At 45.5% G+C, this 26,572-nt stretch overlaps 1 protein-coding gene across 1 annotated transcript; it reads right to left on the reverse strand.

Moving 5' to 3' along the window:
- Positions 1 to 1,437: 1,437 nt before the first annotated feature.
- Positions 1,438 to 24,446, reverse strand: LOC149865007 (uncharacterized). The gene is made up of 4 exons (XM_090047382.1): positions 23,886 to 24,446; positions 16,538 to 17,076; positions 14,257 to 14,323; positions 1,438 to 8,676 (listed from the first exon to the last, which is right to left on the reverse strand). The coding sequence occupies exons 1-4, from the start codon at positions 24,364 to 24,366 to the stop codon at positions 7,157 to 7,159; spliced, it is 2,607 nt and encodes an 868-aa protein (XP_089903508.1). The 5' UTR covers positions 24,367 to 24,446; the 3' UTR covers positions 1,438 to 7,156.
- Between the last annotated feature and the right edge of the window lie 2,126 nt (positions 24,447 to 26,572).

Below are 26,572 nucleotides of genomic sequence, written 5' to 3' on the forward strand. Positions count from 1 at the left end.
AGGTGGGCTAATCCTGCCGAAAGAGTCTGTTTGGTTACTTTGGACTTCTTCAGGTTCAGATTGTGCCTGGAACTGACATGGGGGTGGCACATTAAGAAAATCAGTTACATCTTCTGCAGATTCATTCTCAGTTATTTGTGAATAAAGTTGTTTTGGTGCTGATGGTACTATGATGGGGGGCCCCCTTTTGCTGCACCTCTTTGCTTTAATTCTTTTATCTGCAATTTTAGTTTCTCTTGGGAGTCCTTAAGACTCCAAACTTGAGATTCTTGATGTCTTTTGAAAGCTTCTTCATACCAATCAAAAAATGTGTCCCACTGAGTCTGTGATATATTGCTACCTCTTAACTCAAGGTCTCTGCGGAGATAAACAATTTTACTTAAATCAAAAGTTCCCTCCAGGGGAAACTGCCGGCTAAAATCATCTCTGGTATACCAATTCCATTTGTCTAGAAACTTACAACTTTTATGGCCATAGTGTGTGTACATGTACAATGCTGGAGTCCCTTTTGGCGGAGCCGGTATGTCTTTTAGACTCTCCGCTCCCCATATCTTTAAACTCAATTCACACAGGTCTTTCATACAGGAATGGCTTATTCAGGGTGTCCGGTCAGGTCGTAAGATTTGCTAGTGGCACAGAGATGCTGTGGCTAATGTCCAAAGACAAGACTCCACTGCAATAACAGCACACAATGCAGTTACTCACGGTTAGACATGGCTCATTTATAAGGGTGGGGAAAGGGTAAACCTGTCCACTGGGTCACGAGGTTCCAGTTGGGCCCCCTTGCATTCAAAACTGCCCTTCCGGACAGCCTTGGGGTGGCTGAACCCAACCTTAGTCTCAGACCTGGTCAGTGGCTCATATTTCCCAATTCATACTCTCAATTCACACAAAGGAATTCCTGCGTTGAGGCAGGAGGTTCAAGAGCATTTCTTTAGTCTCAGCCTTGGTCAACGCTTATCGTGGAAAAACAGTCATACTCTAAGAGTTTCCACCTTGCACCCTTGCTTTTGAAGAGCACACAGAACAAATCTGGTGTCTTCAGGGCAAATGCACAAGGTTTCTACTTCTGGCCTCAGAGAGACCCCATAGTTCTTTACAGAACTTAACTCAATTCATACAGGGAAATACTTTCACTGACAACAGCAACACAGAGTCTTGACTCTTAACCTTGACCCTTAACCGTGACTCTTTCTACTCACAGTTAATACTTACACAGTGGGTCTGACAGTTCTGGCAGCAAAAGTTTGGATAGAGTGAGCCTCAGGTAGTGAATCAGGAAGACACAGAGACAGCCTCTCACTGAAAAGCCTCAATAGAGATTTCAAAAGGTCTCTTAGCTTGGTTTGGCGCCAGGGCTTCAGTGCAGAGATGTCTGTGTCCCAACTGATCACTCCGGGCGTCTCTATCAGAGTCACGGCACCAAATTGTGGAAGAAATCAAACTTCGTGTTGTGGTTGAATCAGAACTGACAGAGCCAGCTTTTCTTTATTTCAGGCTATACTGTGATCACAGGGAGAATTCCATACAGCAAGGGGAATCACCCACTTGTCTGTTTCAAAGGATTTCTCAGACTCTCTAAGTTTACAAGTGTATTTATACTAAAGACAGAGAAAGAGATAAAAAATACACCTTGGAGAAACAAAACAATAGTAAATTACACAGAAACTTAGAAAGTTTACTTAAACAAACTATCTATGCATAGGGCAAGATATCAAGATAACCCAAGGCATGCAGGATTCCTTATCTCAGAACATTTGAATTGAGCAGTATGAGCACGTCTGGTCTTTGTCTGTTTTTCTAGTCAAGTCAGTCAATTATTTCTACACTTATTAAAATAATTTATAAGCTTAGCAAATCAGATTCAGGTTTTTAACTACTTACATCCTATAGTGAGATGTGCACAACTATACAAAAAATCAGATAGTGGAAAGAACCATACTGTTATTGGCTTCTTTGCAACACTGTTTGCAAGAACATCACAGGCAAATAATCCAGGTTAAGTCTGGCCCTGCTGACTTCAGTGAGGCCAGGATTTCACTCCATCTTGGTAAGAGACTGTTAAACAAACATCAAAGTATACTGTTTTATTTGAGTTAAATTATCTTATGACATATGATACAATATTAACGTGGACTAAGCACAAGAGCAATATTTTAAAATCAATACAATATTTGGAAATGGGATACTTGAGATAAAAGCCCCTGTAAACTAATGTAGTTTTAATAATATACCATACTCTGGAAAACTCCAGCAGAAAACATACAAAGAGGCACAAACCACAATGTTAAATTACAATATACTTAAGATGTTCCTCCCAGTTTTAACAGTATCACAAATACTGTATAAAACACTTTGTAAAAGTAATAAAATATATTCAGATAAAATCTTTAAAGCTGCAAAATGTTTAAAATGCAGATTGAAGCATTTTTTTTTTACATAAAAATGGAGGCCTGTTATAAACCAAATCTTTTATATAAGCAGCATCAATAACCTATATTTATTTTCCTTCTGCAATGAACAACATCACTATAGTAAAGTACTACATGTTACATGCATGGTATAACAGAAGTAATCTGCAAGATGGTAAGTATATTAACTCCATCTCTAAATGAATTGGCCAGTCTTATACCATTAGTCATATTCCAAGATAATTTAACTTTGCAAGAATCCCTACTGGAAATCTTCACGAAGTACAATACTACCCTGTGAGAGTGTGAATGGGAAAAAAATCTCTCTAGGTATTTACACTGACAACCATGTATCAGAGCACCTCATTTTTTGAGGAGGCTTTTAAACAGATTTAAAATGCAAGGTATAGCATTTTACTGGATGACTTGGAGTTAACATTAACTTATTTAAACTAAAGGAGCTCAAGATTTGTCAACAAAAGTAAGTAAAATGTGACCATTACAGGGAAAATGTGCAACTACTTAGTCTGAGTGCCACACAGCTGGCATTCATTTAAACTATCCCCAGGTTCTTTTGAACTGAAGATCACAGCATCAGTTTTTATGTAGCACAATAGTTGGTACCATGCAATGGGTTCAGGGCACACGTAAACATGAAGGCTGATTTTCTGCTCTCAGCTAAAATGCTGCATAACTGGAGTCAGCCCAGTTAAGTTACTCCATATTTATGCTGGTATAATCAAAGACAGAATCTCAACTGAGAGATGGATTTTTTTCCATCGGCTACTTCCTAATTTACTGCTGTTTCCTGTAATTCATTGTCAATGCAGTAGCATGAAGACTGATATATTCTAATGTGCTTGCATCCTAAAAGATAACTTGTGTGGAATAGAAGCTATATTTGCCATGTTTAGTTTAATTAGGCAGGGGCATAGTGCATCTACTATTTTAAAGACAGTGTTAGAGTGATGTTGTAGCCATGATGAGCCAGAAATTATGCAAAAGGCAAAGATTTCTCAGGTGGTATCTTTTATTACACCAACCGCATAGCTGGGATGGAGTTTGACAAGTTTCGAATTCAAGACACATTAAAAATAACCTGGAGAATGTCTTGGATTCAATAGTTTGTCAAATTCTTTCCCAACTATGCAATTAGTCCAAGAAAAGATATCACTCTAGAAATCCTGCCTGTGACTTTAATGGGAATTTTCAGAGTTCTGCAAGTGCAGAACCAGCATATTCATATAGTAAAGCACTTTCAGAGTGCAAATTTACCTTATATTTACTAGATAAAATTCTTGCTGATACCAGCCTCCTGCCATAACTAAATAAAGCAGAAGAGATGTAGAAAAATAAACAGTAACAGCACATGTATGATTCAGAATTTGAGAGTTGGTGTGTGGGGGAAAAAAGTCCTTTTCACTGGGTACATTCATAATCCAACATACCAGCATTTTCACAGACATTGTAACCCCTGCCCAAGTAATGATACAGTCAAACCAACCAAGATATCTGGGGAAATCCTCTTACATCTGGGCAAATATTCCTGTTCAGTATTGCATGACAACTCCTGTATTCTGCTCTGGAGAGATTAAGGCAGATTCTGATCTCAGTTATCCAGGGACTCTTAACTTGTAGGTACATTAGTGCGTATCTGGGGTACCAGTGCATAACAGGGCCCGCAGGGCACAATACCTGAAATACTGACACAAGAACATGGCTTTTCTGTGTGAGCACTTGTCTTTGGTAACTCTTGCTGAAACAGCACAGTACGCAGATTCTATCTCAAAGATTCACCTTATCCTGGGCTTTATTAATGAAAGTTTGCGAATTAATGATGGTTTATTAATTAACCAAGGACTGACTGCTTCTGAAGTCTCTACCTTAGAACTGCTTAGCCCACAACCTAGATCCTTTCTCTGAAGAGCCACTCATTCCTCCCCTATATCTCCTAAAAATCACCCTGAGGAAAGCATCAGGAGACCCATTTTACGTTTTTTTCAGTAAAATCACTACCAGATAATGGGTAGGGCCTTCTTTAACTATTTACGAATGATTTGAATCATCTGCTTCACAAGCAGATGGATATTTTCATAGGAATTAAACTCCCTTTTATCTTTGACCAGTTTAATTAAATTTGCAGAACAAAGGGTCTAGAAATGCCACCTCTCTCGAACAAGAAGGCTCCTCCATATATAGTCTTTTTTGGCTCAAGAGCATGCTCTAATTCCAGGACAGGTTTCCTTTCCTTTGAATAAAAAATTCTCTGTTAAGTAGTAGTAATAGTAGATTATACCTTTTAAGTGTCGCACACTAAAACTGCTCGATGAGATTTATTTCTACTGTAACATATTGTCATCTTAATCTAGATAATATAAAATAATCTAGTCTTAGAATGGATGATGAAAATTGTGATCCCTCTACAGCCAGTGAAAGTTGGAGCTCACCTACATGGAGTGAAGAATTCTCGCAATGTGCCTTGCACCGCTACACTGGCCTCCTTACCACCTGACTGTTGTGTTACCTTAGATGGAAATGGATGTCACCTGACATCTCACTGGTGCCACCATAAAGTTTGTTATGGAAGCAAAAGCACTGAGCAAATAGAGGTTGATATACTTTGTTCCTCCACATGAAAGGAAAATCAGTGGCACAATAAAGTGGTAATAGGCTCTGCTGCTTTACTGCAGCAGATGTCTATTATCTCTGTGGCACTTTCCCGTTTGAGCCAGACAAGAGCCCCATGGGTCTGGCTGGGTGGAGGAACACCCCACTCTGCCCCATTCAGTCGGACCCACACAGGGATTTTCCCCCTGTTCATCTGCAAGCACGGAGTGGGGGAGTGCAAGTGTATGTGATTTCTTATTCTGCAAATTCCCATTCAAGTTCATTTTTAAAGTTTTATCTGAGACAGTGGTCACCAACCTATCGATCCTGATTGACAGGTCAATCCTGGAGCTTCTTTTGGTCAATCCTGGGCTGGGGGAGAGCTGGGCGCACAACCCCAACCCCAGCAGGTCAATCTGTGGGGGAGAGAAAGTGAGGAGACAAGATCGAGGACCCCGCGGTGAGCAACTGACTGGACGGCCCAGCTAAGAACAGGGAAAGGTATGTGGGACCCCAGCCCAGCTGGACGGCGAGAGGATTTGAGCCCAGGGGGCTCCTCCAGGGGTGGGAGACCCCCTCCCCTCCACCGGGCAGCCAGGTGGGCACAGCTCAGTGCAGCCACAGCACATAAGTGGAATCAGGATCAGGCCCCAGGTCTGGCACTCTTCACGATCCAGGGGCGGGGGGACGGGGTAGATCCTGGGGTGCCTTTTACTTCCAAAAACTGATCTTTGCCATAAAAAAGTTGGAGACCACTGATCTAAGAAAAGCCACTCTGAGCTCAGCAACAGAATGTCCAGGGAGGTTAAAGTGTTCTGCCACAGGCAGAAATTGGAAGAAAATTTTGTTTCCTTTCAAAAATATTTCCTTTTGTTTTTTCATTGTTCAGGTCAGTAACGCTCAATGTTTCCCTTGCAAAGGCCAAATGAGTGGCTAGGGCTGGTAGCCCAAATAGGGCCCTGCATCAACTCCCTCAGCCCTGCACCCCTGGACAGGCTCCAGGCTACTTATTGCACAAATCTAGCATGCTATCAAGCCCATGGGGCTTCCCACATGTCTGGAAATTTGGCGGCAGGGGAGCAGCAATTGCTGCTACTGCTCCCCCGCCACCAAATTTTTCAACCCCTGGCAATTTCTGCAGGCCAGATCTGGCCAATGGGCCATAGATTGAGAACCCCCTATTTTAAACTAATTTGAATATTTTCTCCCCCCACTACTTTTCATTCATCCTAAATACTGTATTCTTTCCAATATGAGACACCTTTTTTAAAACAAAATTTTCTTCTAAAAGTGGTCAGCATCTTAAATTGGTAGAAAAGCACAATTTTGTGGAAAAGTACATGCACCTGGAGGTTTTGTTGTACTGTATTATTTTTAAAGAGCTTTACCTTGATCTGATATTGTTTTTTTTCTTAAATTGAGTCATTTTAATATTTTTTTTTAGATGTATCTAAATTTTCTGTGTCCTAAATTTAAAGGTATATGGTATTCGTTTTACTTTCCCTCATACACTTTTAAGTGTTGAAAAAACAACAGTGCTAAAAAGCAAATATGATACCTAAAAAAAAAATTTACATTCTTCATATCAAAATGAAACAAAAACAGCCATTTACTTTCTTTTCTTTGTTAAAAACCAAGTTTGTAAAAATTACATTCTATTCTGATCAGCCCCACTTCTAAACATCTGTTATCTTTTCTTCTACCCACCACTCTGTAAGGGCTGGACAAGATGACAAAAGCAAAAAGACTGGTATTGCCCTTTTATAGGGAAGACATAACAGTACGTGAAAGCAGGTCCAGATTGTTTTGGTTTTCCATTTTCAGCACCTTTTAAAAATCATCTGTTTCTCTTTCCTTCCTCCCCTTGTTTGAATCCTGCAAAATCTTATTTTAAGGCACTGCTTTGTTAAAAAATAACGTCAGAACTGGATTCAAGCTTCCATTGTTCCCAGATGTCAGAGAAAATCACTTGGAAAAGCAGAAATATCCATTGTGTTTAGAGAGTGACAATCCAACTAAGATTACTTTTAAGGGTTCCTACCGATAATATTTTAATGCAATATTCTGTGCATGTTCACATAGAAAAATTCAAACGTCACAGAAAACTGTCCGTCCACAATTGCTTCACTCTACCATAATTAAGATGAAATCCATAAAATAGATATGCTGGTTCCATGTTCATGAGCAATCTGATTGATCCTTCCACGCACACAGTCAAGAGAAACAAATATCAATGTGCCATTATGCACTTCAAAAGAAGAGCGGAGGGACACGCTGGTCCACAGGCTTCCCTCTGGCATCTGACCTCCAATTTGCTGAGCAATTGCTGTGGGTTGCATCTGATCTCTAAGCAACTGATTTAGAGTCATTCTGAGTATATAGCAAGAGTGGATCAGCTTTAAATTAAGAGCAACACTGGCAATCCCCCTTTCTGTAAAGGTGAAATACTTCTGAGCCAGTTGTCCTGAAGAAACCAACTGTATTTGTTTCTCATGGGAGGAGACTTGGGTGAAACACAATAATTTGTTTCTGACCACTCCTGTAGGCAAACCTGTAAGAGAAACTGTAGCTGATATGGCAGTGGAAACTGCAGATGGGATCCAGATGAGGCTGAACATACTAATCCCAGAGCTGTCTCCAAAATACTGAACATTACATTGAGGAGGAGAAAGTATTTCAAAGCTAATCAAATCCCCAGCGTTGACTTTGGTGGCCTGAGAGGCCGATATTGAGGTGTCTCTATAATTTACACCAGACTTAAATATGTTCATTAATTCTCTGTTAGTACCATTCCTATTAATGTATGAAACTAAGGAAAAGCCTTCACGAACACATGTGTGGCCCATGGAATACAATGCTTGATGAAAAACAAATTTGACAACACCCATTTCGGTGAACTTTATAGCTCTGCCATCATGCGACAAACCTAGCATGTAAGGGTCGGAAATGGAAATAACTTTAAAAGTTGGTCGATAGTTAGTTTGGTAGTGCATTGCAGTTGACATCTGCGCACTCATGGCCACTGCACCCGTATCATGGGATAACCAAAACAAACTGAGTGGTGTATTAAGATCATAAATATTTAAGTCTTTACTTTGGTTGCAGAATTGATTTGGACTCCTCAGAAACACAGAGAGAATTTGGCTTGGCTCTACCTCTGCAGCACTGCTTAAACTCGTGCTCTGGAAATATTTGCCTTCTGGTTGCTCAACACGAACAGCACTCAGTTCATAGCCTTCCTCGCTGTTGTTTAGTTTCAAGGAGAGTTGAAGAAAGTTTCTGCAGTTGTGCTTTACAGCAAAATTGAGATCAGTCCACATCAAACCATGCTGTCTGAATACCAGGCAGTTATCTTCAACTGATATAATTTCACAGTGAAGCCTTCCATTTATTTTCAAGTATAAGCCAGGGTAGACCTGAGAGCGGTCATATTTTCCTGAGGGTAAAATAATGTTTGCAGCCCAAGATTCGGAAAGCTTGTTTTCACTGGCTGCTGAACAAACAGTGTCACTGGCTGCAGAACAAGGGACAGCTACCGCTCCATCTTCGCACTCCGAGCACGCCTGGCATTCCTGCATTTCTCTGTTAAAGAAATACTCCTCTCCACACAATCCCAAGGCCGCATCTCTTTCAGCAATCCCAAGACATCGGAAGCCACCTGTTCATAGGAAGTAGGCAGATTTAATCTTTAGACATATCACATGCTAAAAATACTCTACAGCTTCTCAGAACAAATTTCTTTTATACATCACCTGATACTAGCCAAGCAAAGCAAAGCACAAATTACATTACTCAGTGTTGTCAGAAGACCCTTGATTGTAGACAAAGTTTAAAGATAAATGCCCTGATCCCTCACTTTGTCCAAGCTGCACCCAGCACTTACCTAGACTCTGGGTGGCCCCAGGTGAACTTTTAGTATCGGGCCTCCCTTCACCAGAGATAATGATAATAATTTTAAAATTATCATTTTCGGCCCCCTTTCCTTCTGGGCCCCAGGAGGCTGCCTGGTTTGCCCTTTCCTGTGTCTGGCCCTGGCTGCACCTGCTGAAGTGCAGGGGAGCTGCAGGTAGCCTCATCATTCAGTATCTCAGTCCTAATTTGGAGGACTGGGCATAATGACCCTCTGTTATACAGTCACCACATCCCTGCTTACACATGCCCTGCCCCCAACTCATTGGAGCTGACTCATTCATGGACTGGTAGAGTTACTTTCAGCCAGCGGAGAGTTTTCCACATAAAGTCATCTCCACCTTACAGCTGCCTTACAGCTACATCCCCCTGCTTGCAAGGCACATAGTATCCTTAACAGACCAAAGAATATAGTTGTTGGGTACATTTTCAAAAGGGTGTTTCTAACTTTGGGTTTTTTTCGAGAGGTGCTAACCACACACAACTGCCACTGACTTCACCTGAAGATGCAAATGCCCAAAAGTTTTCAGGGGGAGGGCAGGATGAAAATCAGGCTGTCAGAACTGGGCATGAAAAAACTTGAGGCTTTGCTAATTGTGAATGTGCTCTATAAAGCCTTTTAAATCATACCTAACCAAAAACTTAAAGTCCCCTTTCCTGAAACTTTCATGAAGTGCCTCCTGACACCTAAATATTGTCTCTATTTATCCAGAATTCTTCATTAACTCTTAAACTCTGTTTACTCACAGTATCAAGACTGAAATCAAATGCTGGCATACACCAGGAACATGGGCTGACATCTGAAATCCAGATGTTGGCCACAGACCCCCAATTAGTCATGTTTTTCTTCCTATGCAGGAGCATTAAGAGCCAGGGACCAGCAGGCTACTGCAAACTGCTGAGCAAGCAGAAGACTACCTCCAGTATAGTTAGAGCTGCCAGACAGACCAGTATATATACAAAGCATTTTAACACACAATTTTATTTTCATAGTCCCTTACATATTTGCCTTTCATTCACTTAAAGGATGTTCTCCCAATGACACAGAAATGTCATTGCTCTATAGCTGAATGACTATGAAAAGAAAACCTATCTGCATGTACTTTTAACTGGTTTATGAAGTAGAAAATGATCTGTTGCAGTGTTTAGCAAGGTTTATTTTAATTTTAAACATAATTTGCCCTTTAACATACACTTAGGCAAGGTTTTAATGTTAGATTATTACTCTGTATTCAGACACTACTCTGTACTCAGGGTCTGCTGTTCTCAATTCATGGTCTAGAGCCATGAATCAGGATGCCATGGCACACTGGGATGCCTTGAGATACTTTCAAGTGTGCCACAGGGGGCCATGAAATATTAGCCCTTTTAGGTTTACAAACGTGATACCCAGAATAAACCTATGAGTTAGATACAGACATTACACATAAACCAGTATGAGTGATTGGAAACCAGTCTAAACCTGTAACAGAACAGAAGTTCAGTACACAGACTGGTTTAAAATGGTGAAGCCTAGTCTAAGATAGACCCGGATAGATGTTTAGGTTAGTCTATCAAACTTTTGTGCCAGATCCCCTCCCAACTCAAGTTAGGTCACAGTCCCCCAGCATCCCAGGATGTTTTGCAGTTCCCCTACTAACTGTCCCTTGCAGAGCATGTGAATTAGACTTGGCCCACACTCATCTGCTCTGGCCCAGTGCTGGGCCAGCCCTGACCCCGGGCTGTCACAGAGCCAAGGCAGCAAAGGTCCCCAGCCCGCATAGCTGAGGGGGGCTGCATGAAGGGGCTTCCCCCCTTCCCAGCTGACTGGCACAGCATGGCTTCTTTCCTAAGCCCTGCACCCCTGCCAGCTATTAGTTCCCCAGATCCTCCCCACCCCAGTCCCCCCTACCCTGCTCGCTGAGGCCCTCTAGATCCCCCAAACCCTGTCTGGGCCTCCCAGTTCCTCCCCACAACCCAACTCGGTGACGCAGAGGGGGTGCACATGCACCCCGAGATCGGCTGTGCACCCCCCTGGAAGCAATCTTGTCACCCATGCTCCCAGTATGGGTCAGTGCAGTTGTAGGTTTGGGCCCTACCGGGGGAAAAAGGCCATGTCGCCTCTTGTCCTTCCCAGGCTGGGCCCTCACAGCTGGGCACTGCCAGGATAAGGGGCACCAGCTCTCCAGGCTGCAGCTCCATGCCCTGGTACCTCCTCTAGCTGATGGGGGCAGTATTTGGGGACCAGCCCCTCCATACACCCCCATCCCTGTCCTTTCAGCAGCTACTGACTGGGCAGCCCCCCATCCATCCCACCTCCCCCGGCTCTACAGGGAAGGGAAGGTCTCGACTGCAGATGCGCATGCAGCTCACTCCCGCCTTCACCTTCCATTCACAGCAAAATACAACCCCTTGTAGAGGGCAGCAGGGGCTGGGAGGGTGGGGAGGAGAGGCAGGGAAGAGCAAGGTAACTGGGAGCTGCACAGCTTGGCTGGGCAAGAGGAACACAGGGAGGGGAAAGCCCCTGCCAAGTGCCCCCCCCAGTGGTTCTGGGTGGGTCGGGGGGGGGGGTGGCCAGGGCCATGGGTGTGCCCAGCAGCCTATCAAGTGTGGCTCACTGATAAGATACATTCAGATGCCCTTGGCAGCATCCAGTGCACTGGGAGGTGTGTGGGAGCAGCTCCAGCCTACTGGCCTTAGCCAGTGCAGACGACCATGTGCAACCCCTCCACCAACACCACAAAATGAAGAGAGAATGTGCATTCTGGTCATTCTTGATGTAATTTACAGAGCTTAGGGAAACCTACAAAAGTTTGATCAACTCCACCTCCGGCTTTTTGAATGTCTGTATCTAGCCACAGATATCAAATATAAATCCATAGTTGTGATCTAAGTTCTTTGCAACAGAAAAAAACTCCTCTACTATTTTTCTGTAATAAAAAAAAGAGTTAAAACTAAGAGCTGGAATTTCTGAGGGGTGTTGCAAGTGTATCCTAGGGTGCCTTACATGTAAAAAGGTTGAAAAATCACTGAGATGTGAGAGCTTGAAGAAAGATCTTCAGCTTTTGTCCCTCAGCATCCCAGGCCATACAAAAATCACTGAGGATCATAGATGCATAATGCCAACTTAGAGAGCAGAACAGCTTACTGCATACATAATTAAGGGCCAAATAGCTTCAGAGCTCCTCAGTGAGCTGGAATGGTGGAGAGGAGAAGCTCCTCATTTCATGCAAGGCTATGCTAATATGCTTTCTTTCCCTTTTTCTGAAGCTACATGGTCTGCAAGAGCTGCTACAGCTGAAAACACTTCACATGCAGTTCTAAGGAAACCTCCCCTATTCAACATCTGGCCCTCATATGTCAACTCAGATTTCCTTTCCAAACCAGACATCTGATTTCAACCTCCCTATTGACAAGGAAATTGGACTGTGTAAAATAATGAACTGTCATGAACAGACCCATAATGATTTCTGGAAATAACAGTTTTTAAATAATTTAAAAGGAACTTTAAGAGAAGAAAAATTTCCTTCTCCCATGACTGAAACAGGGAGATTAAAAAGGGTGCTATCTCCTGACCCAATATCAAAATATTTCAAAGATTGCCCCTTCACCTGTGTATAGAGCAGGCCATTATTAAATTGGAGGTGTTGAGGGTTCCTCTCCTTTCACCTACATTCCTACTGGATTTGGGCGATGTGGAAATGTCCCACCAAATTACATACCTCATCCTGACTGGATGTCCCATGACATCAGATGTCTAATCCCATGACATCTGCCTCCATCAGATGGCCTTACAGGCCCTGAGTTGACCTGGTTCCTTGAAAGATTCAGTCCTCTGGTGAGGTCACATAAATGTTACCACTTCCAGGATGGGAACCATATGGGATGGCAACAAAGCAGAACCATTAGCACATCTTCAGCCCTTCTTTCCCCAGAGTCTTGTCCTAAAGTCCTTCCTAATACCTCCAACTCAAATACCCCAAATAAAACTCCCTTTGTCTCTATTCAAGTGGTTTTAAAGCCTTAACCCCTTCCAGCTTCCTTTCTTATATTATGCCCCTCCCTAGCACTATCTTGCTTCTTGAAAACTCTTTCTGAACATTGCCCATCCTCGGGGACCACTATGATGGCTGTCTCTATTCCTGAAGCCTTCCTTCCTGCCTATGCATGTCAGGCAGATTTAACTGAGCCCGTGTCCTCTCTTTAATCCTTCCCTGGGGGAGCAGTGGATGCATTCCCATCATACTCTCCATCTGTATCCAGTTTCTACTGAGCAAAAGTGATGATCCAGCCAGCGGATGAATATTCACTGGATCTCAGTCCCTTGGACAGGGGAAGAACTCAATTTACAATCCCACAATGTTCACAGCCTGTGAAACCATTCCACGTTATTCTTTTCAAATCTCTTCTGGCCAGTTAGCTACGGAAAAATCAACATGCCTGCTGGCATAGTGCACTCAACATTTTCATTAAGTTCATACTTGTGACCTTGACATTCATACTGATTGGAAAGGGACAGTCTACGGTGGGCATATGAAGTTAAAGCTAGAGTGGAAAAGTTCAATGGAGTATGTGGTCTTAAGTCAGTTATGAGGCTTCTGAATATCCCATCCTAATATGTTGAAAATGAAACCTGTAACCTCACTCCTCAGTACTCTATAACAGTGGCTCTCTAAGCTTTTTGTACAAGGACCCATCCATAAACATCGATGGCCAGTCCTGACCTAGTGCCCTTCACTCCTGACCTGCTGCCCCCAGGCCTCAATGTGTGGAGTAGAGGGTGAGTGTGTGGGGTGGGGGGAAGGAGGGCCTTGGGGGGCATGCAAGCAGCCCCTCACAGGCTGGAACTTTGCCAGCCTGCAAGGGAAAAACTGGCCTGCAAGGTAAAAACCACAGTTTCCCCCACAGTTCTCCTTTAAAGGAGAATACATTTTTAAAGTTTGTTTGTGCTCCTTTCATATATTCTTCCAACCCACTTCTGCATTGCTCCCCACACATTGAGAAACACTACCATACAAAGAGTATCAGATACTATAGAGATGGAGGCCATAATAATATGTACTAGATTAAATCAAATCATTGAACAAGTGCAAAAGACAGATCACTTAATTATGCTTTTATACCAGTTTCCCAGCAGGAGTAATGCCATTGATTTCAATGGTGTTTAGTCAAATTTGCAGCACTACAAATGAGAAGAACAGTACACCTAAAGACATTGGAGTGCTACAAGAATTAAAACACCCAAACAGAAGTTATGGAAAGCACCTTCAACTTGGACCGATTCCACCACAAAGGACTGAAGATCCAGTAGATGTAATTCTTTGTTAATCACAGAAGGCTAAAAGCTTACCTGGGGTATTCAGGCATTTTATCCTCTCACCACAAATGTTAGGAGATTCAGTGCATTCATCTCTGTCCTACAAATCACAAGAACCATATTCAAATTTAGTGAACTGGGTAGCATGGAAACCTCATGATAGGAAAACATTTACCAAGAATTCCAAAAGAAGAAAAATTTAATTCAATTAATGAAGTATCCAATTAAGTCACAGTGACTTAGCTGTACCAGTTTTGTTAGTTAAGGATGCTGAAATTTGTTAGTCATTTTATATAAACAACTGGCTCCTACAATAGCTCCAATGACTAACTTTACCCTAGAAGTGCTCTCCCACTTTGACCTCCACAGGCATGTCCAGATGCGTGCAGTTGTGCACTATGTAGCATCACAAATATGTTTGCAGAGCCACATACCACACAGTCCAGTGTTTTCCACACTGCAAGGGCATGCTACCCAAGCATACACTGCACCATTATTTTCTTCCATTGGTTTTTCTGATCCCTGGATATCCAGAAGTCAAAAAAACCCACAAAAAAACCCGGCACAGCGCACACTCAGGCAGTGCGCACTGCTGAAAAACAGAGCCAGGCCGCCTGGAGCTATACTCCACTCTGCGCTAGGCTCTGCAGAATTACCATGGCTGCAGCCCCAGGAGACCCCCAGGACCCCAGGTAAGGCTGCTGGGGCCAGCCCAGTGCTTGTCCCAGTCTCCTCTACCTGACCTGGGGGAACTTGCCACACATCAAAGCATGCATTGCACAGGCGTGCTCTAGGGACAAGTAGCTGTGGCACAAGGTGCTCCACTGCTACTTGACCTGGGGAACCAATTGTCCACACATGTCTGGATGCACACAACCAGTCCAAACTTTGTTTCTGATCATATTCAGTTTCACTTATTCTCCACCAGTTCCCTACCCACATGACATTCTGTTTCCAAGCCATCACTTTCTCCAGCTTCTGAAACTACCACCTTCTCCCCCAGTGACCCCATCGCTCACTGCATTTCTATCATATTCTCTGTCCCTTGGGCCCTCAAATTCAGTGTCAGGTTCAGTCTTCTCCTCTCTATATGGATGCTCTCAATGAATCCTTCTGTTTTTTTCCTATAAAGCACCTCTAGGCTTTACTTATTCCAGTTATTACAAGAAGATAGAAAAGAATGTGCTATTACATGCTGTTTGTGAAAATGCTTCCCATTACATTGCTTAACTCATTGTAAAGTACTAACTGGCAATTGGAATGATAGACAGTCTAATGCACAAATGTATTGACATAGCATCTCAGCTGGAAATAATAAAAAACAATAAAGCTTTAATCAGTGTCCTAAATTCCCAAGAGTCAATAGACAGAGACTGCTAAATTTGTGGTTTGTATCACATTTAACTGAAACTTCTTTATTCCTTTCCTCAGTTTGTATCTTGTCTCTTTACTTGATGCATCAGCCTAGAATATTACTCTGTTCTCTAATTCTATATAAGAATGTGCACACCCTACTAGCTTGTTGTATGTGCATAAGTTAATTATACCTTTACCTAACCTCTGATCTTTATGTCCTTTCACTACAGCAACCTCCCCCTTGCTGGGCATGTAGACATATACCACCCCAAGCCTTTCATCAATACTGCCAACAAAAACATGTAATTATCCACTGGCCTGCCCTGACATCTCTTTAGTTTCCTTCCATCATTTCCCTCACTAATGATGTTAATTTAAGATCCTTATCTATGACTTTCAAGACCCCCAGAACCTACTATCTTGCTCAGTCCTACTCCACATCTAATAGCTCCACTCATGTCCCTCTCCAGTTCTTCCTTCTTGCCTGGTTTTATGGCTGGATCCCAGTCTATTACTTGCTGGTGCTACCCTCTTCTTCAAGTTTCTCTTTAAAACAGACATCCCTAAGGAGGCCTATAAACCCCAACACCCTACATTACTGGAGAAAGATGTGCATGTAAATATGTATGCGCATTGTGAAACTAACAAGAGTAATCACATTTTTACAGTTCCCATGACCCATCCTATGATGGCTATTTAAACTCTGTGCACTTATTTTCTGCTGCATAAAGAATCATTACAAAGTAAATGCTAAAGCACATATTTTGGCATTAACACAACTGAACCTAAGAATTATAACCCAGACATGGGACATAAAACATATACTCTGAATTGGATCTCTCTCCTGTCTCTTATTAGCTGCAGTCTCCATGTGGTATTTCCACAATGTTATGCTCCATATGCTTGGCAAAATGCTTGATAAAATGTTATTAAAATACACAATATTCTAATACTTCACCTGACAAATCCTATCAGTGTTTGCAGAACATGCAGACGTTTGGAAAAAGCCAGCAGGGCACAAGGTGCATTTTTCACATTGTGATGGTGTCTTTTGGAAATTGCAAAATTCATCACTTTCACAAAGGCCACAGTCCAGCAAAGATTCCCCAACATCAATCACTTTTGCATCAACTTCTACTTTATGCACAGGGTATGATTTCTGGAGATGATTTCTGACTTGGTTCTGAAGTCCTTGAAGATGAGCTTCAAAATAATTTTGAATATCTTCCTGCAAACTCTGGAATGACATTTGTTTCACTGTGTTGAAAAGCATGCCATACTGGACTTTTATCAGATCCATTTGCTCATACATTTTTCTTTGCTGTTCAAGAATTTCTCGTTGCTGGCTAACCAGTGTGTTCTGTTGTTCAATAAGTTTTTGCTGCAAGTCCACAATTACCTTCTGCTGGTTTTTTAGCATTTCAACAAATTTCTCTTGCCCTTTTACAAGCTGCAGTTGCAATATTAGTGCATCTTCAGATGGGACTTCATTTTCCCCTGAAATGCAAACAGTCTGTTACTGTGTCTGGCAAAATAATAATAATAATAACAACAATTTTTCAACTTAATTAGTTACCTATTGAGAGGCATTTAAAATTTCATCAGACCTTCTTTTACACCTGTTTAAAATATATATCCCCTGTACTTTCAAGATCTAACATGCAAGAAATAACATTCTCCTTTATTTTGTTACAAATAAAATCATAGAAAAGTAGGGCTAGAAAGAGCCTCTGGAGGTCACCTAGAATCCAGCTCCCTACCAGCAGCAAGATTATCTCCATCCAAGCCATTCCATACAAATCCTAACCTATTATTAAACCTGCACGATCAACCCTACCACACAACTACAAGGCACAGCACCCTAACCTGCCATAGGTAAAGATGCTGCTATTGTCAAAATACACTTCAGAGATCCAAGGAGGAGGGCCACACCCCCTGCTCCAGAAGAAGGCCAAAACCCCGACAGTCTGCACCTGTCTATGGAGTAAAATTCCTTCCTGACCCCAAGTGTGATGATCAGTTTGATTGTGAGTAGAGGAGCAAGACCCTCTAGTCAAGAACCTCCAAATTTTAGTCCCAGCAAAAGCAGTGGCACACCCCAGTCAAGAATCACAATCTTGGCTGCAACCAACCACCAATGCTCCTGAGGAAGGTGGGAAAATAAATTAATAAATTAAACCAACATCTGTAGTAATAGAAGGGGGGAAAATCCCTTCTGCCCCAGGAAAGCCCAAAGACATTTTGTTCTGCAACTTGGGGACAGCAAGCATAACTCCACAGATCACACCCTCGAAGTCAGCAGGTCACGACCGCGAATGAGGCTGCAACATCAGCAGACAGGGGTCATTGGGGTGGGGGCTGTGGGTTGGGAATGAGGGGCCATGCTGAGGAAATGGGGTCATGCTGAATGAATGGGACCATAAATGCGGTTCTGCCGAGGAACAGTTTGAGCCAAAACTCCCCTTTCTGTATCCCTCCATAAATCTTATCCCAGATTCTTTAAACATATGTTTATGCCCATAAACATGTGAGTAGGCAGGCTCTTTAACTCTGTCCGCATAAATAAAAATTAAAATTTCTTCATGTTTCATTTTACAAACAAGTGATTGTTTAAAAATTAATCATTTAACATCTAGAAATGAAATACTGACATCAACAATAAAGAATTTCTAACATAAGAAGCTCTGTATTATTAGCTTTTGATATCCAATAGTAAAATTTAATAATCAGCTATATCATGTTCTATATTTTTGTTAAAAAAAAGTCTTTCTATCAACTCACTGTTTCAGTAGTCACATACCTAATCCAAAACACGTTCACACACAAGTAACTGTATATGTAAGGCCAGTGAATTTCAGTCATGATCGCAGAAGCATATTGATGAATATGTGCCTTTCCAGATTCATTAAAAATAGGCTAGTCAATGTCATGGATGAGATCTCTTTGTAGTTACATATGCTAAAGTAAAATAATCAAGCATAATACTTCAGAACATAAGTGAATCACAACTAGGAATGAAGGAGGAATTCAGTGCACTTCCAGGCTAGGGACAAACATTACACATAAACCAGTTTAAGTGATCAGAAACTGGTTTAAACTTGTAACAGAACAGATGTTCACTGCACATTAACCAGTTTGAAAGTGGCTGAAACCAGTTTGACATAAACCTGTTTGAATGTAGTATCAGCTTTAACTGATCTAGGTCAAACCGATTTATGCAATGGCTGTCCCAGACCTCTTCCTGGTTTAACTTAAACCAAACTCCTCCAGCATCCCAGTATGCTCTCTGGGTTGGGTGGGGCTCTCTGCTCCACAGCAGGGCTGGCCCCTCTCCTCTGCTCCCTGGCTGGAGCTTAGTAGAGACTGCAGGCTGCTCCCCCCACACCCGTAGCAAGCAAACTGAGTTATGCTTAGGCTATCAGCATAACTTTAGGCCTTCCCAGAACTAAGCAATTAAATTGCACAAAGAGCATTATAAGGCACTGGGCAAAGTTAGTGCTGTGATTGGTATGGAGGGCTAACCAGGTACAGTAGTTTCCCTAAAAGGAAAGAAAACCAAAAACGAAATAGGATTTGAGTACCTTATTTAAAAAGATGAGGTAAGAAACTTGAGGATTGGACAGTTTGGATAAGAAGGTTACAAAAGTAGTGGAAAAAGAGACAGCGTGTGCTTGTGTTGCCACCCCGGGGAGACAGGAGCAGCCTTAGAATTCTTGCTTTGAGTAACAAGGAATCCAGAAACTAACATCCCACACACCCACCAGAGGATCTGAGGCCACTGAAAGTCACTGCTGTAACGTCTAAGGAACCGTTTGCTAAGTTGTATTGCAAGGATAATTATCTTGTAATAAGCTGTGAGAGGGGAGACAGGTGTCCCCCCAGTATGGCCCGGACCCCTAATCAGCGTGCTGTGGCACTCACTGCAGAAGCAGAGATGGGCAGCAGCTGGGAAAAGACTGGAGCATGGACGCAGACACAGGCACAGGCTCAGCAGTGTCCCAGCTGCCTGAGCCTGCACATTGGAAAGAGCTGGAGGTGTGGCTTCCAAGCAGCGTGGGCTGCTCAAAAGGTGTCTGGGGAAACAGCTGGCAGCGAGCCAGGGAGAGAGGAGCAGAACACAAGCTAGGAGACGCCAGCTCCAGAGCTGGGAGGCTCCAGCTCTAGCCTCAGCTTCCCAGAGGAGGAGTCAGCCATCTACCTGGAGACCCCGAACAGTGAGGCAGAAGCCAGGCTCAGGGGTCGGCAGGAGCCAAGGAGCCCCACTGAGAGGCAGCAATCAGGTGGGATGCCACTGGGGAGCGGCAAGGCTCCAACTAGAAGCTCCAGAAGTATGGCTGAGGGCAGACCCTCAAGCCTGCGACCATCCTTGGACGGCCCCAGAGGGGGCAGAGCATAGGGAACCATGAGCCCCCTACAAGGGGAGAGGAGTGACACTAGCAAGAAGACCAGGATGACAGGACCTCAGATCAGCCAGGCTCCAAGCCGGGGACACCAGAACAACTAGTAGCAATGGGGCACAAGGTCTCCCCCAGTACCTCCACCTGTTACAGGGGAGGGGACGAACAAGTGCCCTGAGGGGATAGAAAGGAGCCCCTAGAGAGAGAGAGAGACAATCTAGGGAGCTCCACTGACAGGTGCCGGCCTTTTCAGTTGAGTTACAGATGACCCCAGCAGGGGCAAGTTTATTTTCTTGAAGAGGGAACAACCAGCCCGAAGACCAGGGGCGAACCCCTGAAGGTTCATAGCCAAGAAGGCCCAGCCCTTGCAAGATGGGCGGGGTGGGGAAGACCTTCAAGGAGCAGTATCAACCCAGGCTGAAGATGTAGTAAGAGTGGGGTAAAGGGGAGGTTTGGAGCCCCACAAAGACACCCCCAAGGTTCAGACCCCTCCGGGCCTCTGACAGGGAACTGCCTCCCCAACAAATAACACCAAAGATGTGGCAGGCGAGACAAGGGGCAGTGCCCAGACCATCTAGGTGGCACCAGAATAGGGTTTCACTCTGACATCGCTGTGGGGGCAAGGCACCAATGAAGAGGTCCCCAAAGCCTTACAACACCTACCAGCAACATAAGTCTAGGGGTTACTAATAAAGTTCACTTGCTACCAAATCAGACAAGGAGCTGTGTCAATCCTTGGTGGTCTCTGGTAAAAGGAATCCTGGGGCGACACCTCAGTCCCCCTCACCACTACCTGCTAAGCAGAAATTCCCCCCTTCCCCTCTGCCTTGGTGAGAAGTATCTGTGCATTAGGTAGCAGACAACATGCTGGCTATGGTCCACACTGTGGCAGATGGGTAGCTGGTAAAGTCCCTCTGTTGTTTTCTTAATGAGGTGATAAACACTGACATAGGGGTGACAAACACTGTGTTATCAATTCCCTGCTGGGCTGGTCAGGAGTGGTGGAACCCCTCCCTAATCAGAGCATCCTGTGGGATCTGGCCACATCCCCCTCAGCTCAGCACTGTAAATGAGAGGGGAGGGCTGCTCTAGCACTCCCCAGCTTCTAGCCTAAGCCACTGCAGGTATGTGCCTGCATGTCTAAGATGTCAGTGCAGTTACAAACTGATTTAGCCTAGCCAGCTTAGACTAACCTGCAAAGCTTGAATCAATTGAGGCTTGGCCTTTTTGAATGTCTGTCCATAGCCCCCATGCCATCCCCATGATCAGGTACAGCATGGAAATTTGTTACCATTGCACAGAAGTATGGCACCCTGATAGATTATGGCTAGATTTTGTTGTTGGTTACTGGACTTCCTCACTTTCAACTTCTCAACATGCAGTTTCTCGCATTTTCACCCCCATGTGTATTATTCATTTTATTTTCAACAATTATTCAAATCTCAGAGTGCTTTCCTATAGTCCATGCAATATACTCCTATTGAACATGTCAACATGTAAACAGCCGGTTTGCTGAGACCACTGCCTATCATGCTGGCCAGTATCACCTCATTGTTTTCAAGACTCCCCATCTATCTGTCTCTTTTTTTGTGTATGTGTGTGTCTTTTTACATCTAGATTTGGGGAGCAGGAACCACCTTTTTTATCTCTCTCAGCATAGCATCCAATGTAATGGGGTCCTGAGCCATGACTAGGCTATTTGTGACAAAAAAGGAAGAAAAAGCAGAGTGCATATTGGCTAAAACTTTGATTCTGCAATGCAGTTAAGCTTGTGTCTGAAGTTATTCACTAGCTTAAATCCCATTGACATCAGAGTGACCTAACAATGACTGCCATTTTAAGTCTCACTGAATATAGCACAACTACTCATGATTAACTGATTTTCTGAAGCAGATCCCTATAACTTATAAAAATGTTGTAACAGTGGTTGTTGTGCTATTTTCCATGACCCACATGAGTTTTCATCCTATTTTGTTGTCTAAACACTCAACAGGTTCAAACAAGATCCAGAGATAAACCTTTTGGCTTATTTGCCTTGCTTGGATTTTGCGTTGGTACAATTCAAATTACGTCAATGATCTTGATACTAATTTACATCTGCATGAGTGAAGAATTGGGCTCTTGGCCTTTTTCCTAGGCAACTATTTAGTTTTGACCTTTTGTGACCTCTCCTTTCATCACAGTGATGGCGCATGTACTCCAGCCACAACCAAAACCACTGTGGAATGCAAATGTGCAGTAAGTTTTCATAACTTTTCTCTGTGAACTCCAGCAACCCACTTGGATGACCTATCAGTGCGCTAGAAGATTTATCTGCAGGAAACCTAAATATGCCCTCAAATCAGAATATGCTGCATGCTACTGGTGAATCACAATTTTAGAACACCAGAAAGTAGAGTTAAGGTCTTGCCTGGATAAGGAACTTGTATTTAAAACAAACAAAATTTAAATGAATCCAAAGAGATCTTATTTGCCAACAGGAGTCTCTCAAGCTGTTGCATCTTTATAAAAGGTTAAAGACTTTTGTTGAACTACCCTTCTCCCTTCACAGTAGGTCTGCCCCTTCTGAACAGCTGGTGTCAAGACTTTTAGTTTTTGCCTTTGAACTACAACTATGAATAAGGGTGTTCTGCCACTCAGACTGCTTTATCTTAACATGTCCAGTAAAAATGCCAAAATTGTTCAGATCATCTCTCCAGGCATTTACTATTCCAAAGACATCATCTCTTTGATTTTCCACAGGAACAACAGAAAAGTTCAAATGGTCCCTTTCCTACTTCCCATCAGCCTTAACCAAAAACACATTATAAAATAAATCACCCTCCTTCATATGCTTTATCCCTTTCAGATGAGACATTAAACCAAGGTCCCAACGGCTTTGTGTCCATTAAAGATCCAACGCCACTTTTACTACAGTGTAGACATGCACCCAGACATCCTAGCCAGACTATAAAATTGCCTCCTGCAGACCCAGACTCCCCAAAGTTTCAACTAGATATAACATATTTTACCAGCTGTGCTAAACCAGTGTGGGCCAACCTTTTCAGCAGGAGTGGCACAAATTAGCCCTCCCAGAGCGCCACTGCAATCCCCTTCCCCTTCTTGATGCATTGCTTTGCTTCCTGCTCCATGCCCTACCTGCCATCATCCTGCCAGTCCCCTCCCAGATCTGCTCCATGCCACACCTACTGGCTGCCCATGCCTCTGCCATGCTGGAGGTTGGCCACCCCTGTGCTAAGCCATTCATCATACAGCATTGGCTGAGGGCCATTAATTTGGCACTTGCCACTCCAGGAGATGCTGGCTTTCCCCGGGGGCTGGTGAAAGTAAGATTGCTATAAGTGACTCTGGAAAGAGGTGCTCTTTATCATAACTTAGCGTGTCAGTGAGATTCTAGCTGACATTAGCCCTGCCCCATCGCAGGTCAACTCATTCCTTTTGGAGACAGGCGGTAATTTTGTCTCATGGAAGTTTTGTTTGAACTTGCTCCAGACTGAGACAGTAGAAACAGCAGATGGCAAAGTCGCCAGACAACAGTGCAAACCTTTTCAGCAGGGTAAAAAAAAAAACCCCTTTGTTTTCTTCCCCTCCCCAGGCTGCAGCCCTCATGTGAGCACGGAGAGAGGAAAACAAGTAGCGATTCCCACAAGGGGGCCAAGACGAGTGCCACAAATCTGAGCCTCAGATTTCGAAGGTGGCAGCTGAGTGGGGATGCCCAGCTGCAGGCAAGAGCCTTTGAGCAGCACCAAGGTCCCGGTCTGGAGCCGACAGTCCTGGGGGAGAGACGCTGCCCTCGGCCTCGGCTCGCGCTGGCGGCCCGGCAGCAGCTCCCGCCTCGCCCCAGGGCTGCCCCGCACCCGGCAGGGCCACCCCGGCGGCCGGGCACCGAGCGCCGCCGCCGCCACCCACCTGGTCTGACATCGCAGGCGAGCTGCACGCCCGGGCCGGCGCCGCCCAGCTCCGCCAAGTCGTCCCCGAGGGCCTGGGCGGCCCGCGCGGCGCCCCGCAGCAGGGCGGGCTCCGGCGCGGGCCGGGGCCGGGGCCGGGGCCGGGGGCGCGGGCGGCCCTGCGCGCCCCTGCAGTCGCGGCCCGTGGCGTTGGGGGCGGCGGCGGCGGCGCACTCCGCTCCCGGGCACGGCTCGGCGGCGGCGCCGGGGGGCTGCTCCGCGGGCGGCCCGGGGCCGGGCGGCGGCTTCCCGTGCGGGGAGGAGCGGACCGGCCGGCTGGCCCTGCCCGCGCAGCGCGGGTCCCGGCACGGCCGCTCGCCCTCGCGGCCGCAGGGGGCATCCCGGCAGTCCTCCGCGCCGCCCGCCAGCGGCACCAGCCGCAGCGCCAGCAGGAGCAGGAGGAGGCGGCGGCCGCAGCGCGCCCGCCACGGCCCGCGCGGCATCTCCGCCCGCCACGGCCCGGGCGGCGCCAACCGCAGATCCTCGCCTCGCCGGCAGCCCGGCGCGTGCAGGGCGGGGCCGCCTCCGGCTCCCCCGGCGCCGCCCCCAGCCCGCGCCGCCCGGCCCTGCTCGCGCGGGGGGCGCCGCCCCGCGCACGGGCACACCGCGGGCAAGCCCCCGCGGGCAGGGGGCACCCCCGCCCACGGGGACATCCCCGCACGGACACATCCCCCCACACACGCGCATGGGGACATCGCCCCCCCAGATACATCCCCCCACCTCCGCGCGCACCACAGGTACACAGATACCCCCCCATACACACACACACACTGCCCCACCCACGGGGCATTTCCCCACAGATAGACATTAGACATGGGGCCAGGAAGCCAGCTGGGGTCAGCTCACCCCAGCAAGATAAGCATCCAAGTGTTTCTTAAAGGTATCCAGAGTCCGTGCTTGCACCACCTCTGGGGGAGTCCGTCCAAACTCTGGAGACTCAGACAGTGAAGAAGTTTGTCCTTATGTCCAGTCTAAAATGGTCTTCCAGCAGTTTGTGACCATTAGACCTTGTCTTCCCTTGGGGTGTCCTGGCAGAGAGGTGTTCTCCCAGTTCCTGGCAGACGCCCCTTATGTACTTATAGGCTGCCACCAAGTCACCCCTGGGCCTTTACTGCTCCTAGCTGAAGAGTCCCATGGCTCACAGCCTCTCTTCATAAGGCTTGCTCTCTTGATCTCTGATTATACTCATGGCTCTCCTCTGGACTCTCCCAAGCTTTTCCACCCCTACACACACAGCTACACACCCCTCACACACAAGTACACCCACACCCACAAATACACCCCCACACAGATACAACTTTCCCTTCACACATAGGTACACACACACACACACCCACCCCCCAAATACACACACACACTCACACCCCTACACAGCCCTCTCCCCCCCCCCACGGAGAAAACCCCCATCTGCTTTGGGATTGTTGCACCCAGGGACACCCCGATAGCAGCAGCTTTTACTTGATTTTGGGACAAATCACAACTAAACAAAGTCAGTAAAAAGCAGGCACAAGGCACACCACAAATCTGTCCCACCACATCCCAGCTGCAGGGCTGTCCTTAGCTACCCTAGGAGCCAGAGCAGAGCCATGCTTTAACTTTAACCTGAGTTCATAGCTTATTTGCCCCCACACTTTCCAGAATCCTACTCCCACTGTCCCCCTGATCTTAGCAAAGTGCTTAATGATGTGTAAAAAGCAGCCGACCTTTCAAACCCTCCACAGGGCACATAACTCCTTGCAGTAGGATTCCCAATCACAAATGTAATCTCTTCCACAGTTTTACTAAAGGAAAAGGATATCCAGTTTGTTTTGGAAGTGTGTGCATCCAGTTTTTACCCCAAGTTCAGTAATTGCCTGTTACTGGGCATTTGCAGGCACAGGTAAGAGTGATGTATGTGAAAGTACACCTGTGGGCAGAAAATGAGGAAGTTTAGCTCATTTCCTTTGGCTTTCCTTTCCCAGACCCAGGGATGGGCAAAATACAGCCTGCAGGTCTCATCCAGCCCACAGAGGGATTTTGTCCATCCTGCTGCAGGTGCCTAGGTCCCACTTGGCCCAAAGACGGCGGGCAGCCTGGGCCATGGCATGTGCAGCCATTCTCCCTGCCCCCAGACAAACAGCAGAGCTGGGAGAGAGCAGCAGCCGGGTTGCATTTCTGGACAGCCCTGGCAACAGCAGCTCTTTCTAGCTGCCACTGCCAGAACCAGCCCTGCTGCCCACCACCAGAAACAAGATCTGCACAGGTAGGGTCTGCAGCAGAGGGCTGGGAATGGGCTGTGGACCAGTGGGGAGTGGCATCGAGGAGTGAAATGAATGGGGCCAGGGAGACCCTGGGATCTTGGGGTGATAACAATACAGGGCCAGGGCCTGGGGAAGAGCCGCAATCTGTTCACCGCATGCCCCTGCCCATGGAACCAGCACTTGTCACAGGGGCATGCAGGCAGCAGATCGCAGCTCTGCCCTGGGCCCCAGCCCCATGCTGTCACCACCCCACGACTCCACTTTGTGATCTCAGCCTCACTTGCCCATCCTGCTCCTGAATACTGCCCCCCCCCCACCCATCCACAGCCCCATCCCACAGGGAGGTTTAGTGAGTTGTTTTCATGGGAGAAGGGGTTGACAGCTCAGCAAAACTCCTTATGTGGTCCAC

Source organism: Crocodylus siamensis, chromosome 5 (assembly GCF_052110815.1).
Source record: "Crocodylus siamensis isolate JL-2025a chromosome 5, ASM5211081v1, whole genome shotgun sequence".
Taxonomy (NCBI): Eukaryota; Metazoa; Chordata; order Crocodylia; family Crocodylidae; genus Crocodylus; species Crocodylus siamensis.